The following is a 16,759-nucleotide window of genomic DNA, read 5'->3' as shown; positions in this document are numbered from 1 at the left end:
CAGAAGTTCCCAGTTTTCATAGAACCGTAACCCATCACAGAATCACATAAATGTTAAGGTGCAGAAGGAGGCTATTCAGCTCATTGTGACTGCATTGGCTCTCCAAATGAACATGTTGGCTGAATGCCATTCTCTTGCCTTTCCCCGCATCCTTGCATATTGTTTCTATTCAAATAATCATCAAATGATCTCTTGAATACATAGATTGCACAGAGGTACCCAAAAGCATTCAGACAGAAACCATATTTTCCCTACCAATAATGTTGCCTAAAGAGGTATATTCACTGGTACCATTTCATTAATCCTGATTCTTTCTCTACTGGTGCCACCAGACCGACCAATTATTTCCAATGCTTCTGTTTTTATTTCAGATTGCTAGCACCCACGATGTTTTTTATTTTGTCAAGGCACTAAGAATACAAATGAAGTATTGCAGCAATGGGGAGTGAAATCCATTTCAAACTGCCTGCAAATAAATCTGATATGCAAATACAAAACGTGGAAAGAATGGCTATTTATCTGCACTGGCAAACCTCATTTTGTTATCATTAAAAAAGATGTGCCTGGTGGACGGGGCCATTATCACAAAATCCTTTTAATCTCAAGTTAATGATTTGTTATGATTTGTGAATGTAATCACAGAGAAATATAAAAAGATACAACACTTTGAAATGTTGCATACGACATAAGATGGCTGTCAATCTCTTTAACACTTCAGCTTTATATGTTTGATTGAATAGTTATTGAGAAATGAAAGATAGAATCTGCATTTCAAAGTCTGAAAAAAAAGCTCAAGCTCGGGGGAAGTAGATGGAATCCTGCATAAATATATACGCTTGCTTCTGAGTAATTTTATGAGCAGTGAGAAAAGGCCGGAAATTTGATTGAAATGAATTCTTATGTCTTCCTAATAAAATGTGATTGATAAAATCCACAGGGCTCCATTTAGACATGAAAGGTTTTATTTTTCACAGAAGTTAATCAGATTTTAATGACAGCAAAGTTTAACACAAAGTAATCTTACATATTGTCTGTATTTATTCTAAAATGCTACTGTATACAACAGCTAACTTTCAACATTGCAGCTTCTCTATCATCCATTAATCATTTCAGTACAAATATTCTTGTATGATGTTGGATAACATACACAATAATATTGGAAAGTGAGAATTTCATCTAAAAAGGAGATTTGCATCAGGGTTTACGTTTTCTGAATTTCTCCCTTGCACTTCTGAAAATTTGAGCTCCAGAAGAAAATGACATTCAAAGGGCAGAACTATATTTTTCAAACCTTTGCCAGCTCTGTGACCTCAGTATGCACATACAAACTAATGAGTTCAGAGCAGAGGTAGGCCATTCAGCCCCTTGAATACTCACCTATTCAATAAGATAGTGGCTGATCTGAATGTGGCCCCAACTCCATATTCTCTCTATCCCCAATAACCTTTGACTCCCTTATTGTTGCTTCATAAGGAACTCTTCAAATGCAGACAATAAAAATATAACAACACTTACTCCAACTTATAAATTAAAGAAAGGGCTTATTAAAGAAGCTTCATTGCTCCAAACCTGGGGCATCACCCTCGGCCACTCCAAGCTCCCCACAATTCCAAACAGGTTCTTATCTATTGTGAGTCAGCTGACTATTACATCATTCTGTAACTGGTTCCATGGTTTACTGGGTCAGCTGAGCCATACAATTTGTTATCATCAGTCACATTATATCCAATACAAAGTTGTCACTGGTTACATTCTAACACTTGTTAGTCAAGAATCTATCAATTTCTGCCTTAAAGATATTCAACGGCCCTACCTCCACCGCTGTCTGGGGAAAAGAGTTCAAAAGACTTATGACACACAGATAAAAAAAGATTCTGATCTCTGTCTGAAATGGGAAACCCCTCATTTTTAAATCATGTTCATTAGCTTTAGTCTCTCCCACAAGAGGAAATATCCTTTCAGCATCTGTCCCCTCAGGGTCGTGCATGTTTTAACAAGATCACCTCTCATTCTTTTAAGGTCGAATGGATACAAGTGGAACCTGTCCACATTTCCTCATATTAGCCCCATTCCAGGTAGTCAGCAAGCAGTTCATAATGCCTGTGGATACACCTCTTCAAACACCATTATCAGGAGGACAAATGCCACATCTGCTCAACTACCCCTAATACCTCAGTACTGAGATATGGACACTGGAAACCTCATGGTGACTTCTAATGTTCAGGCATGACAGTGAGTGTGTTGAGTGACGGGGGTGGGGCTGGGGGTTTGTAATACTGGTAACAAAATAAAACCCCCAAAGTGTTTCATCAAGCCATAAAGAACAGGTGAAGAGCCAAACAAGGAGGTTTTGGACTGGGTTTTCATCACCAGGACAGGTAGCTGGAATTATTTCCTGGTTCTGTGCATCTACCTTAGGAGAAAGTGCTTGCAAGGATGGAGTTATTTCCACTACAGGGGGAGGGGATGGTTGGGCTAAGGGTGGGTGAGGGCCAGCTGACCCAGGAAGGAAGTAGAACGCAGTTGCAGAGGCTGCTGGGACCAGACGGGGCTGATGAAAAGGCCTGCTTCAGTGCACTGTGTGTGACTTTGTCCCATATACAGGGAAAACATTTCTCTAGTCCTCACATCCCTTCTCCCCTCCCCCCCCACCATACACACTCTTCACACCTCACCCTGCCACACTGTGAAAAGCTATGTCTCCCACCCAACCACCCTTCCATGGCCTTTCATTCTCCCTTTGCCAAGCTATGGCTCTTCTATTAACCCACTGCATACTATATAGAAATAATGAATCCTATAGTGACAATAGGATATGTTAAGAAAGATTTTTAAAAGTCATTCATTCATTATTTTCCACAACGTTAAGAAAGTGTCCTTTTACTAAAGGGCAATAAAAATGTCAAACATCCTCATTCTTTAAAATATCACTAGTAAAAACTGAGAGCACTTGAAACCTCAACTTTGTACAAATGAACGCTGTGAAACTGACAGAAGAGATCAGAGAGCTAAAGATGTCAATCAAGCAATGTTTTCTTTGGGGATCAGCTCTTTCAACTGTGGGGAGATTGGTGCATGTGCTCTGCCCTACCCCCCCACCCCCACACCATCATCACTGGCCTCCGATTGCTGACCTACCAGACCCCCCCGGCTGGATCAGCCCCGATCTCCATTCCTGATGGCCAGCCCCGACACACCCCTTCCAATGGCCAGTCCTGACATTGTCAAATGGCCATGGCTGACCACCCCAATGGTTGATCACCTCCTCCCTCTCCCATCTATCTCACTTGTTGAGCAGTAGTGGGTTATCCCCCACCACCAATCGCTCCTCAATAGGTCCCAACCCCCAGTATGCCCCACCCCTTGGCACTGCCTGTTGCCCAGTGACAGTGCCAAGGTGCCAAGCTGGCAGTGCCAGGCTGGCACAGCTCAAGGGGCACCTCACCCTATCCTCAATGGCCTCTGTCCCCATTAATGGGATGAGGGTGCCTGATCCCTGTTAGTGCAACGCAATTGTAAACCTCGCTGGTGGGAACCACTCCTGGTGGGGTGGGGGGAGGAGTTGCTAGCGTTCCTGGCCCACTAATTATATGGTAATTAAAATTTCCAAACGATGGTCAGCTTAGTGCTAAATTCTGGCATGGAGCTGATTGCACTATAAAGCAGCACCTGGGAGACTCGCAACTGAAATCTCGCAGAACACTGTCTCCCAATATTGTCTCACAGCACACTGCAGTGTTCCAGCAGCTCATTCTCTTCAAAGCTGCATAAACAATGTCAAGCACTTGTAAAATGACAAAACAGTTGGATTGTAATCAAGGGCCCATGCAACTCTGAGTAAAGAAGAACAATTAGTCTCAATCTGCAATCTAAAGAGGGTGCCTATTTGCTAAGTAGTTTTGAAATGTGAGCTTGAAATGGAATGGAAAGGATCAGTTGGACAATTGAAGTAACAAACTTTGAAGTGCTGTGGGGAGTGGAAAGACAAAGAAATTTGCAGAATGCAATCAGGAGCAGAGAGTCAGGGTAGAGCACATCTTAGGAGGAAATGAAATTGTAAGAGATACCTTGGAGGGAATAATTCAAAGAATTAATGGAGGAGGACGAGAATATCATTACTGGCTGGCCTGAATCTTGGAGAGTTATTGGCTAATGAAAACACTGGCAGAGCATAGAGATGTGGAATGATTGCTAGGAGTTAAAGATTTGAGGCAGAGCACACAATGAAACAAATAGGCTTGCGAACTGCCTTCTCAACAGATGTCCAGACTGAATGCATAAAAGCAATGGGAAACATTAAACATTTAGACATGGATTTTTCACCCAAGCAGGTAGAATGAGTTGGGGGAGTTGCCAGCTCATCACACGCACCTCAGGAGAAACTTCCTCAAATGGTGGGATCTTCATTCCAGAAGGGCGTGTGTGTGACAATCAGCCTTTCCACCCTTAGACATAGACTGGAGGAGGCACAGGGACTGTTGAATGGTGAGGTGGGCCATTTAAAAGGTCCGTCAAATTTCTCTGGAACTTCATCCCTGTTGTTTGCTTATGTTTTAGATCTTCCAGCTCAGGCCTCAAATCCATTCACACAACCATCTACTCCCCATGTCTCTTCTATGCCAAATCATGTTTCCTACACACCTTCAATGGGCCATCATGCTCTCCAAGTTATTTGTTGACATTACTCTAAGGAATATCTAAGAAAGATTTGTGGAAATCAGCCAAATGCTTGGCTGATTTCCACAACACATGATTATCTCTATAGAATGATCCCTGAATTCGTAGTTTGATTAACAGCTCAAGAAAGGTTTAAAAGGTATATTTTTGATGTGGAGTTATTCATGGAAACCTGTTTGTATTTATAAAGGATTAAGTACATGGGGATTTAAAATATTGATTGTGCTTTCATGAATGGCATTTTTTTTAATATAACCAAGACTGTAAAAGATAGTTAGAACTTTATATTATCACAACATGGATCCTGAAGTTTGCACCTGGTGGGTACAAGGTAAGTTAGCATAAATAGGAACAGGACTTGTGAATCTGGGTTCTGAACATCATTTTGGATGGTGTGTAGAATCCACATGACTCCACGAAAATCCAGGTCTTACACCTGGTTATCAGAGTAGGCCACCTACCAGTTGTGAAATTTACCTTATCCTTTCACACACAAAACTAATTTTTATTTAAAACTGTTCTGAAGACTTCTAAATATTTAAAATGTTAATCTTTAGTTTGACAACTTGCCAGTTGGCAACAATAACAATCTGGCACACTGTCATAATTCACCTTATTGAACACAAATGTAACTTACGCTGCAGCACTTCATGATGAACTGTAAAGAAAACAAAATAATTTTACTTACCTTTTAAGCTCTTCCAGCCTTCAAGGGTCATGCCTCCATGCAGTGAGTGTAAAACCCAATGGCTGCTGAAGCCTGGTAGCATCCATGAAAATTTAAAAATCTTATATGGGGCTGGCTTTCAGTGAGCCAACAATGTTGTCACTTGTTTCCTTCATAGCAGAAGATATGCTGGGGTGACATTCTTGTACAGTGGTTAGCATTGCTGCCTCCTGCACTCAGTTTCGATTCCCAGCTTGAGTCACTGTTTGCACGGAGTCTGCACATTCTCCCCATGTCTGTGTGGGTTTCCTCCAGATGCTCCAGTTTCCTTCCACAGTCCGAAAGATGCACTGGTTAGGTGCATTGGCCATGCTAAATTCTCCTTCAGTGTACCCAAACAGGCACCGGAGTGTGGTGGCTAGAGGATTTTCACAGTAACTTCATTGCAGTGTTAATGTAAGCCTACTTGTGACATTAATAAATAGACTTAGAACAAAAACTTTTAAAACTTGAAAAAAAACTTTAATAACTTCCAAACCCATTCCATTTCTCATCCTCTTCAAATGGCTGAGGGCAAGAATCCCTCCATTTCTTTGGTCCTGCCTCTGTGGCCAGGACCATAAAAATCCAACCCTAGCGCTGTTAACAATAAGCATTTACTTCTGACGGGGAATCCATCTGATCTGGGTTTGATTGCTATGTTCCACTCTGCCTCCTTTTGATTGGAGGCGTCACAAGCAGTGTGTGCCTGTTAATTCGCCCAAATAAATGCTGAAAGACTGAACATAAAGTCCAGATTATCCAGTATTTTGAAAGATTTTGTAAAGAAAAATTCCTTTTTTTAAAATTTGAACTTACCTGTGGATTTGCCAATAATTGCAGTTAGAAACGTGCAGGGTGCTCAGTAACTAAAAATATAATTAATTGTCTGGTTGAATTGAGAAGAAATCCATCGAGAAAGAAAGCAAATAACATTTAATCACACAAAGTGGTTTCTGAGCTAGTATATACTTTATTCTTTGTAACATATCAAGAAACTACAAAAAGATTAAAGTTTTCTTAAATAGCAACTATCTTAAGCAGGTTCCATTAAGCAGTGAATACACATTTGCCTAGTTTATAGTTTACATATACTTACACTCCACAGTATAAATTGCAACTTTACAGCCAGTTATTGGTTGATGGAAGCTATAGTGTATTGAAATTTGCCTCATTGGAGTTCCAGAATAAAGATGAACCTTCCTCAAACAAAAATGTTTGTGTTTTCCTTTACAACCATTAAATGGTAAGGTTGTGAGTGTGCATAATCAATCCTACTATCTGAATGATTCCATTTGTTTACATTGAAAACTTGATATTTTGTGACACAGGTAATAAACATTTAAACTTGAATTTTAAACCTTCATCATATGCGGTGTTAAACGTTCGAGCATTCTTGCATGCACACAGCCCAAAATGGAAGGATCAGCATTAGTGAGCGTTAATGACATGTTATCTGTTTTGATTCATGTAAATAACAGCACACACACAATAGATACTGGCTAAATACTGGATCAGTACATACCACTCATTGTTAGACGAAAGAAGCTAGTTCATATGTGGAAAGATATGAGTTATGAGATACTGTCTTGAAGACACTTGCCAGATCTGGTAGCCACATTGAGCACATCTTAAGTTTTATTTCAATGCTTACTTCAGTAGCTTTCGAGTTGTCAGTGAAAGAGCCACTGACAACACTTATAGTATCATCATTAACAAAACACTCAGTTCTGATACATGGATATACACAGACATCACATCAGGAAACCAGTTTGTTGTTTTGCAGCATGCTGCTGCCATTATCAATGTGCTTGTTTCAATTTTATTACAAATCATAAACAGAATCCAGCAGCAATAGGGCACTGTATTCTTTCCATTTAAATGCCTGTCACAAAACCCTCGTATTTTCTCATAAAGCTTCTCAGCAAATGCGAAGAGCTATAAGTTTAATTATAAACCAACAACCACACTGATTTGAGATGTTAGTGATGTTACACAAGACTTTAGAGTGCTAAATTAAACAGGGGTGATTTTAATTTCCTCTGCCCAATGGAAGTGCATTAGCAGCAGTATCAAAACTACAGTGCGCCAATCCTGTTATGATTGCATATTTCCCACTCAGCTATATTAATACCAGGAATTTTATGAGCTGCCAATGCATTGGCTTCAGGCAGGAGTTTCCTAAATCCATTCAAATTGTCATTGTCTGTTACAACCCCATTGCAAATTCAATAGCCTGGGCTGGATGCGTGCTGTGGATGTTCTTCTCAGTAATATTTGGTGAGAAAGAGGAAATGTCTAAGACTTAACTGTTAAAATCATCATTATGGATCCAGGATGAGCTTGAATACCTCTCCCTGGGCTCCACAAGAATCACTATTTCATCCCTCACTTTATTCCCAATAATCGCAATCTGTCCAGATCTAATTCTTTCAGTTGAGATGGTCTCTGGAACTCCCTTACCAGTTGTCTGTTATTGGGGAATGACCCTCAAAATGTAACAGGCTTCCTGCCCCTGGAATTAGTTAGATTTATCATGTACTCTGATATTTGCTTACCCACTAGTTAAAATACCTGCAAATGTCCTTTCTCCTTTTAGGGTTTTTGTCAATATTACTCTCAAGTCAACAACCTGGCAATGTGACAGCATGGGACATTCTAAATTTGGCTGCCAATCTTCTTTCCTTCCCTCCCTCTATGGAAGTATGAGGTCTGAGCTTAGCACTTCCAACCAATGAACAGCCAAGGTGGAAACTTATAACACCCTGGGCTGGATTCTAAATTACAGCCCCATGTAGGAGAGATTTGTGATCCTAAATGGAATAAAATGGGTTCTTAAGAGTTGAATGAAGTGGCGGCACAGTGGCCCTGGGTTAGCACTGCTACCTCACAGTGCCATTGACTCGGGTTCGATTCCAGCCTTGGGTGACTGTCTGTGTGGAGTTTGCACATTCTCCCTGTGTCTGCATTGGTTTTGTTCTGGATGCTCTGGTTATCTCTCACAGTCCAAAGATGTATAGGTTAGGTGGATTAGCCATGATAAACATGTGGGGCTATGGGGCTAGGGTAAGGGTGTGGCCTGGGTGAGATGCTCTTTTGGAGGGATAGTGCAGACTCGATGGGCTGAATGGTTTCCCTCTGCACTGGTTCTAAGCAGAAACCATGCTACTTACATCAGGAAAATAGCAGTGTCTGTCAAGACCACCACTGCCTTGGGTGGTGATTAGCACTGCTGCCTTACAATGCCAGGGACTTCGATTCCCAGCTCGGGTCAATGTCTGTGTGGAGTTTGCATGTTCTCCCTGTGTCTGTGTGGGTTTCCTTTGGGTGCTCCGGTTTCCTCCCACAGTCTGAAAGACATGGTGGTTAGGTGAATTGGCCATGCTAGATTCTTCCTCAGTGTTCCCGAAAAGGCGCCAGAGTGTGGCGACTCGGGGATTTTCACATCAGCTTCATTGCAGTGTTAATGTAAGCCTACCTAATACATAAATTTTAACTTATGAAGTTCTTTGTAACTGGAGCCTTCCAGTTGCAGGTATTTTAACTCTCCCACAATGGACAGAGTGAGATGACCGTTGCCACATTAGTCAGGCAGAAACACAGCATTATGTCAAAAAAAAACTCTCTGCTGCCTTATTCACAAAAGTGATGCAATTAATCTCCTTTCCAATGAAATGAAAAGAATAAAAAGTGTGAGAACTATCCAGTTTCTCCAAGTCTTCAGCATCCTAACAGGTAGACACAGGTTGCACTGTCTTGCACGAAAACCCTTTCTATTTGATGAACAGGGAAGACTTTCATTCTCTCAGGTTCAACTAGAGTGTGTTGTCAGTCACTGCTTCCTGAATATCAATGTCGGATACCTAGGAAGCTGCCAGGCAGTAACAATTCATCATACCTCTCCAAATTCACCCAGTCATGTATCAGGGTGTTTAATTAAAGATCAAGGCTATCCCTGCAGTCATAGCTTACATTTCCAAAAAATTCAGGTTAAATTTAGTGCAGCCATGCAATACAGCCCAGCTAATACCTCGAGAATCACTGGATCAAACTGCTTGCTGCACAACGCTGCAATGATGAAAGGCTTGTTGTTGCCGGAAGCTAAAGGTGATGAAGAAAAAGAGGTGGTAAGAAACTCCTCCTTGCAGCATGAGGCAAGGTGAGAGGAAGGACGGGACATCGAGAAGCCACAGAAAGGGTGCAGAGGAGATTTACAAGGATGTTGCCTGGATTGGGAGTCATGCGTTATGAAGATAGTTTGAGGGAGCTGGGGCTCTTCTCCCTGGAGAGACGAAGGTTGAGAGGTGACCTGATAGAGGTTTATAAGATGTTGAGAGGAATAGATAGGGTGGATTCTCAGAGGCTATTTCCCCGGGTTGAAATGGTTGCTACGAGATTTAAGATGCAGGGAAGCAAGTACAGAGGAGATGTTAAGAGGTAAGTTTTTCACTCAGAGGGTGGTGAGGGAATGGAATCGGCTGCTGTCGCTGGTGGTAGAGGTGAACTCGCTGGGGTCTTTTAAAAGACTTCTGGATGAGTTATATGGGATCTAATGGGATTGGGGGTTATAGATAGGTCTATGGCTTACTAGATATAGAAGTGATTGGCGCAACTAGTGGGCCAAAGGGCCTGTTTGTGCTGTAGTGTTCTATGTTCTATGAAAGGAGAGGATACCATACCTGAGGATTTTTTCAAATAAAGGGGGACTTACCCAATCCTTCCCATTACTGTTCTTCCCTCACAAGGTTGTTTCAGTCACTTCTCTTCAATGTATCCAGACTTCCTCCCCTCAGTGACCTACAGCCTTGCTCTCCTAATTCTTACTTCTCTCAAACTCACCCTATCACCCCAATCCCCGAGCAGGGAATGTCGGATAATCTGCAAGTTCTTCCAGCATGTCCACACATTCAGGCCATGGCAGCTTGATACTCTGCACAAAGACCTTCTCCCCTTTCAAAATGATACTGTTCCAGATATCCCTGCATCCCACCAGCGAATACACTTTCAGAGATGATATTATTACTGTTCCAAAATCATTCTACAGACTGGAGAAAATGGCAGTGGGTTAGTGGAGAAATGATATGAATGGGCAATAGTCCTTCTCCATTACTGATCCAAGATCTGGAGAACAATTTAGCCCACTAAACCAACACGCAACCCCATTGTTAAATCATCTGTCACAGTCTTAGCTCAGAAGAAGCGTCTTTTTACCATTGCTAATATTGTTACACTAAAAGATCTCCTGAATGGTATGCGGCAGTATACCAGCAGTTTGTGAAGACCCATAGTAATACAGCTTGGGGTCACGCCCACAATTATCCTTGGTTGACTGGCATCCTTCCATCAGTGAGAGATAATGGGATTGCAGCCTCAGTACTTGACACGGTCACTTCCCCTTCCCTCTCGGCAAACCACAACAGCAGTATTATGGTAAACCAGCATCATTCCTGCTATACTTCCCAACAGTTCACCTTTGGATCTTGGGATTGGATTGCTCCCACCTACCCGCATTCCTAAGTTGGGGATGCTCCCACTGGTTTGGGGTTTCTGGGGAATGCAGAGAAAGACAGATGTTTTAACCTTCTAGAAATAAGTTCCACAAGGAAATCTTGTGACAGACGGTAGCATGCCTGCCTCTGAGCCAGAAGTTCCGGGTTTGTGTCCCACTCCAAGACTTAATGGTCATGGAAAATGTGTTTGTAATGTGGCCAAACAGGTTGATTACTAACCTGCAAATCCTGCTTCTGGCAGGGTGTAAGAGGAGAGTCTCCTGGTCAACCATGTTAGTTGTGAAGCAGCAACACACAAGCTGTAGTCCCTGCTGACCTATTCCAGGAAGAACTAGCCACAGAAACAAATGTACGAGTGAGCTCCAACAACAAGAACAGAAAATGCTGGAAAATCTCAGCAGATCTGGCAGCAACTGTGGAGAGAAAACAGAGCCAATGTTTCAAGTTTGGGTGACCTTTCATCATTCTGACTTGAAAATCTTTCTCCACAGATGCTGTCAGACCTGCTGAGATTTTTCAGTATTTTCTATTTTGGTTTCAGATTCCAGTATCCGCAGTATTTTGCTTTATTATAAGTGCAAGCTTTGTCCATGTGTCAACAGATCCAGGAAGCTTTTATGTTTAAATAAGCTTCACACAACTGCTTATCAAAATATATTAAAATGTATATAATACATTAACTGTGATTATTAATTGTGTGCTTCCTCAAACTGTGTATCACTGAATATTATCCTTGTGCCTAATATACACTCCAGAAACCATTACTACAATTTTGAACTGCAGAGAAAGACAGGTGAACAGAGTCTGTGACTTATACCATTTCTGAGTCACCATGCAAGTTTATAAGCAGCTACAGTTATTTAGATTTACCTGTTTAGATCACTTTCCAACAGGGACAAGCAGCTTAGTTAATGACGGCTTCAGGCCCAGATTGTTCATTTATATATTTATACGGGCGGTACAGTGGCACATTGGTTAGCACTGCTGCCTCATAGCTCCAGGGACCTGCGTTCAATTCCAGCCTCTGATCACTGTCTGTGTGGAGCTTGCACGTACTCCCCGTGTCTGCGTGGGTTTCTCCGGGTGCTCCGGTTTCCTCCCACAGTCCAAAGATGTCTGGGTTAGACGGATTGGCCATAATAAATTGACCGTTTGTGTCAGGGGATCAGCAGGGTAAATGCATGGGTTACTGGGATAGGGCCTGGGTGGGATGGTTGGTGCAGACTCAATGGACTGAATGACCTCCTTCTGCTTTGTAGGGCTTCTATTCTATTATATCCTGTTGTAACAATTCAGTGTTGAAACCTTCATGGGCAAAATAAATACTGGAGCCCTGAGTCAAATTCTCAACTGTTGAGATCTGAGCGTCAAGTTTCATTTGGAACACCAACCCCACCCTGCTTCCCCGCCCCCGCCCATGTTAATCTCTTGTAAAGTAATGCAGCATTTGAATTGTTCCAGTGCAAGCAGACATTTTCCATTTCCTGGTCTAATTATTTTTTGGCCCGAACTCAGACAAATGAAGCAAAGGAAAGAATTCCTGTTCAAAAAAGTATAAGTTATACACTGTGATAAACAGTAATTCAGTGTCACACCACAAACAAACAGCAATGTAGCGGAGCAGCACTTTGAGATGTACCCGAAGAGTCTTTTTTTCTAAACCTAACAGTTAACAAAAATGCTTATGTTTGCAATATTTCCAATTTTCTGCAACATAATTTTCTACTCCAAAATGCCAATCAAAAAAGTCGCAAACCTTCCTCCATCTAAATTGACACACTTGAGGAGGGACTTGACTCAAATACCAGAGCCAGGCATTTTCACCTTCTTCTCAAAGAAATGAATCATTGCAATCATTAGTAACAGATATTAACACTTCTCTCTTTGAACCATCCCATTTGTATCACAGCAGTATCAGTTCCCCAGGGTTAGAAGAGGTGACAAGAAAGCTAAAACTCTCTTGTGTTTCAAGACAATGATTTAGCCTCTTTCGTACATCAGGAATGTTTCACACATGACAGTGTGAGTGAATCTCATCAAAGCTTCTCCTCCTCCCCTGTTACTGCAGCAGGAGAGAATATAATTTATGCCTGTAAACAGGGTTTCCATAGCACTTCTGCTGGAGTTACCATGACAGAGCTGGGAAACTCCAAAGAAATACTCCCTGGAGAATAATAGCGATTGCTATACTGGTGTAAACGATCGCTGAGAAATAGCTAACATTATTTTTCTCCATGTTGAAGTATTTTAGTCAAAATTTGTTCATTGTCCTATTGATGAATGGCTAAAAATTGATCAGTGCGGTGCTTAGGAGGTTAAATTATAGGTCTTGATTTACCAGCTAGCTGTAGCAACTGGAAATGCCCCCCTCGTAGGGAGATGAGGAGAGGGTTGATCTAGGCTGATTCTGTGGCTTTGAAAAGATTTGAATAATTTTGGTAGACTCTCTTGAGTTGAGAATAGGGATGATGTTAGAATCTATTGAGGCTGTGGTAATATGTTTACGCAGAATCAAAGTTTTACATTTTGGAAATCATGTTTAAGAAGTCTGTCCGATTGTTTTCTTAAAGTGTAACCAGCAGGGAAGATACGAGAGAACCAGTGATTATAGCATATTTGGATTTTCAGAAGACAATTGATGAGGTGCCACAAAAGAGGCTGTTATCAAAGATTAGGGTTTATGAAATTGTGGTAATTTATTAACATGGATTGAGGATTGATTAATAGGCAGGAGCGAAGAGATCATTTTCAGAATAGCGCAGCATAATTAGTGGCGGATTAGTGCACAACTGTCAGCCATTTACAATTTATATCAATGATTTAGTTAATTCCTCACCACCGCCTCTGCTCTCAATATTCCCACTGGATTTAATTTGTTTGACTTTGATTGTTTGACATACACTACTATCTTTGACTTTCAACCTGACTTTAACTTATTCATGATCAGGAGCTGTAATTGATGGGATCCGAAAAACAAAAGAACCCAGAACTGTCCATGGAGTTAGCATAGTCTGTAGCAAGAGACTGGATAGCAGATTGCTATTTTTACTACTGGATATGCACATGGAGTGCAAGTTAAACCTAGCCTTCTGACCCAGAGGCAAAAGTATTACTGACTGAGGCACAACTGACTGTAGAGTTAATACTTCCAGGTGAGGAGAAAATCACCTGGAAAGAGTTAATGAATCAGACAGCATAAGGGACTGAGGTTAGCATCATTAGGAGAATATCATTAACCTCAAATTTTAGTAACCGTATCAATCATGCACACAGCTTCCTCAAAGCATTCTGCTCAATATCACCTTCCTGTCCTCTCCCCACAGATGGCATCAGTGTTCACGGTTTGAATGAATCTGTTTTTCAAAAACCGGAATGACAAGTAAAAGGGTAGTGCCATCACAAATAGTTTGGCAAACCCACAAGAATCATGAAGTGCTGTCAAAATGTGTGATTCTGCTTGGGAAAAGGTGACTGCCCTCATTGCTGGTGAAGGAAAATGACATGCGGAAGATGAAATACAACTTTAGCTGGGGTAGAGAACGAGCAGGGGTAAATCAGTCGCTTGTGATACACCCTATCAACATTCCATTGGAATCGCCAATCTGCCATCATCCCTCCATGCTGCCCCTGTCAAAACTGTTTCTTTACCCTTGTTTTATTTGTATCCAAAACATAAAGGCAATGTCTTCGTTAAAGTTAGTCATTTTGTTGACACTTCTTTTCTCCATGTCATAAGCCCTCCTTTTGTTTCTTATTCCCATGAAGCACCATGGGACATTCTGCTATGTTAAACACATGCTACTTAATGCAAGTTGTTGTGAGTGAAAGGGACGTTCAATTCATTCACATTTCTCAAAAGCCCACCTCCCTCCATACTCCAGTTAATAAAGTCCCAGCTGTAAAGATAGACATTAGTGTGGAGGCTGTAACAGGGCTGTCGTTACAGCAAGATCCCAACCTAAGACTTAAAACAAGCTGAGCAATTGCCGTTGCTTCTGAAGGAATTGAGTGTCGGGGTGACAATGTCAGACTCGACAGACTGCGCAAGGTCATTCTCACTCGCAATGATGTGTTTCACCAAACATCGAGCCGCTTCATCAATGTTGACATTTTCCTGTGGACGAGAAAAGAAGTTAAACAGCCATCTGTTCACGTGAGGGAAAACAGATTCAAGTACAGGTCCTGCACTGTGGAATAAATGGCATCACTGTTCTTGTATGGTGCATCATTTCCAGGAAATACATTGAAAAGTTTATGGTATTACATCTAAGCTAAATTTCACTTACCCATCCTGTTGGAATGTCTGTGCCCTTTTAACCCTGTCTGTAATGCTGAGTTATCTCAGCAGGTGTTATCTCATTATCCATGCTTCTTTTTATTCATTTATGAAGTAAATTTATGATAACGCAGGAAGGATGAATGTGTACCAAAATATGGTAGCATGTTATTACTGGAAATAAAACTAAGTGCATTTCTCTCCAGAAAAACGAGTCAAATTTCACGATACTCTGCCTATAAAAATCAAAGGGCATGCTTCACACTGTCATGAAGGGGGGGGTGGCGGTGGGGGGAGACAAAACAGTGGCAAAACCCCGCAGCAGAGATCAGCACTCTGATCATAACCTGAGTAAACCTCCTCCCAGCTCACCACGTAAGTCTCAGGGCCCCCTCCCAATTCAATCAGAATCGGCACTTCTTTGCACCCCAATCATTGCACCCCCCTCCCAATCATTGGCCTCTTCACCCTCCCCTCCCAAATCATTGCCCCCCTTCCCATTGCACCCCAAGAGGCATCGCTGGTCTCCCCTGCTCCTCAGTCCTCTCCTGGCCCAAACTAAATTTAAATGAATCACCCCATGAGGCTCCTAATGGAGCCCACTCCTTGGCATGGGTTGGCACTGCCAAATTGGCATGGGCATGGTGTTAACATGGAAATATCAATCTGTGCCAGTGGGCATTGCCAGGCTCTCTACCCCAGAGGCTATACTTACCTTTACATCCCCGGGGGACCTGCCATGTCAGGTTCACATCTGGGTGAACCTGTTGTAATCCACACCAGCGTGACATCATGCTGCTACAATGTCAATATACGGCTAGGGTCAACTGCTGGCAGTGATAGGATGGATTAAGAACATAAGAACTAGGAGCAGGAGTAGGCCATTAGGCCCCTCGAGCCTGCTCTGCCATTCAATTAGACCATGGCTGATCTTTTTGTGGGTTCAGTTGCACTCACTCGCCCGCTCACCATAATAGTTAATTCCTTTAATTGTTCAAAAATTTATCTATCCTTGTCTTAAAAACACTCAATGAGGTAGTCTCAACTGCTTCACTGGGCAGGGAATTCCACAGATTCACAACGCTTTGTGTGAAAATATTCCTCAACTCAGTCCTAAATCTGCTTCTTCTTATTTTGAGGCTAACCCCATCATTCTAGTTTCACCTGTCAGTGGAAACAACTTCCCTGCTTCTAGCCTATCTATTCCCTTCTTTATCCTATATGTTTCTATAAGATCTCCCCTCATTCTTCTGAATTCCAGTGAGTATAGCCCCAGTCTACTGTCTCTCCTCACAAGCCAACCCTCTCAACTCCAGAATCAACCTAGTGAATCTCCTTTGCACCCCCTCCAGTGCCAGTATATCCTCTCTGAAGTAAGGAGACCAAAACTGTACACAGTACTCCAGGTGTGGCCTCACCAGCACCTTATACAGCTGCAACATAATCTTTGTTTTTAAACTCCATCCCTCTAGCAATAAAGGACAAAATCCCATTGTCTTCTTAATTACCTGCTGCACCTGCAAGCCAATTCATTGAGATTCCTGCACAAGGACCCCCAGGTTCCTCTGCACAGCAGCATGCTGCAATTTT

At 41.9% G+C, this 16,759-nt stretch overlaps 1 protein-coding gene across 1 annotated transcript in view; it reads right to left on the bottom strand.

Moving 5' to 3' along the window:
- Positions 1-6,350: 6,350 nt before the first annotated feature.
- Positions 6,351-16,759, bottom strand: part of LOC145348929 (ras-related protein Rab-38-like) — a 59,055-nt gene continuing 48,646 nt past the window's right edge. The window contains exon 3 of the mRNA XM_080197022.1: positions 6,351-15,007. Coding sequence (XP_080053148.1) covers positions 14,852-15,007 — 156 coding nt within the window. The 3' untranslated portion in view covers positions 6,351-14,851. The remainder of the gene's footprint in view (positions 15,008-16,759) is intronic.

Source organism: Carcharhinus amblyrhynchos, chromosome 10, assembly GCF_965287045.1.
Source record: "Carcharhinus amblyrhynchos chromosome 10, sCarAmb.v2.hapA, whole genome shotgun sequence".
NCBI classification, from domain to species: Eukaryota; Metazoa; Chordata; class Chondrichthyes; order Carcharhiniformes; family Carcharhinidae; genus Carcharhinus; species Carcharhinus amblyrhynchos.
The sequence above is the reverse complement of the archived record's forward strand: the minus strand, read 5'-3'. Positions and strand labels throughout refer to the sequence as shown.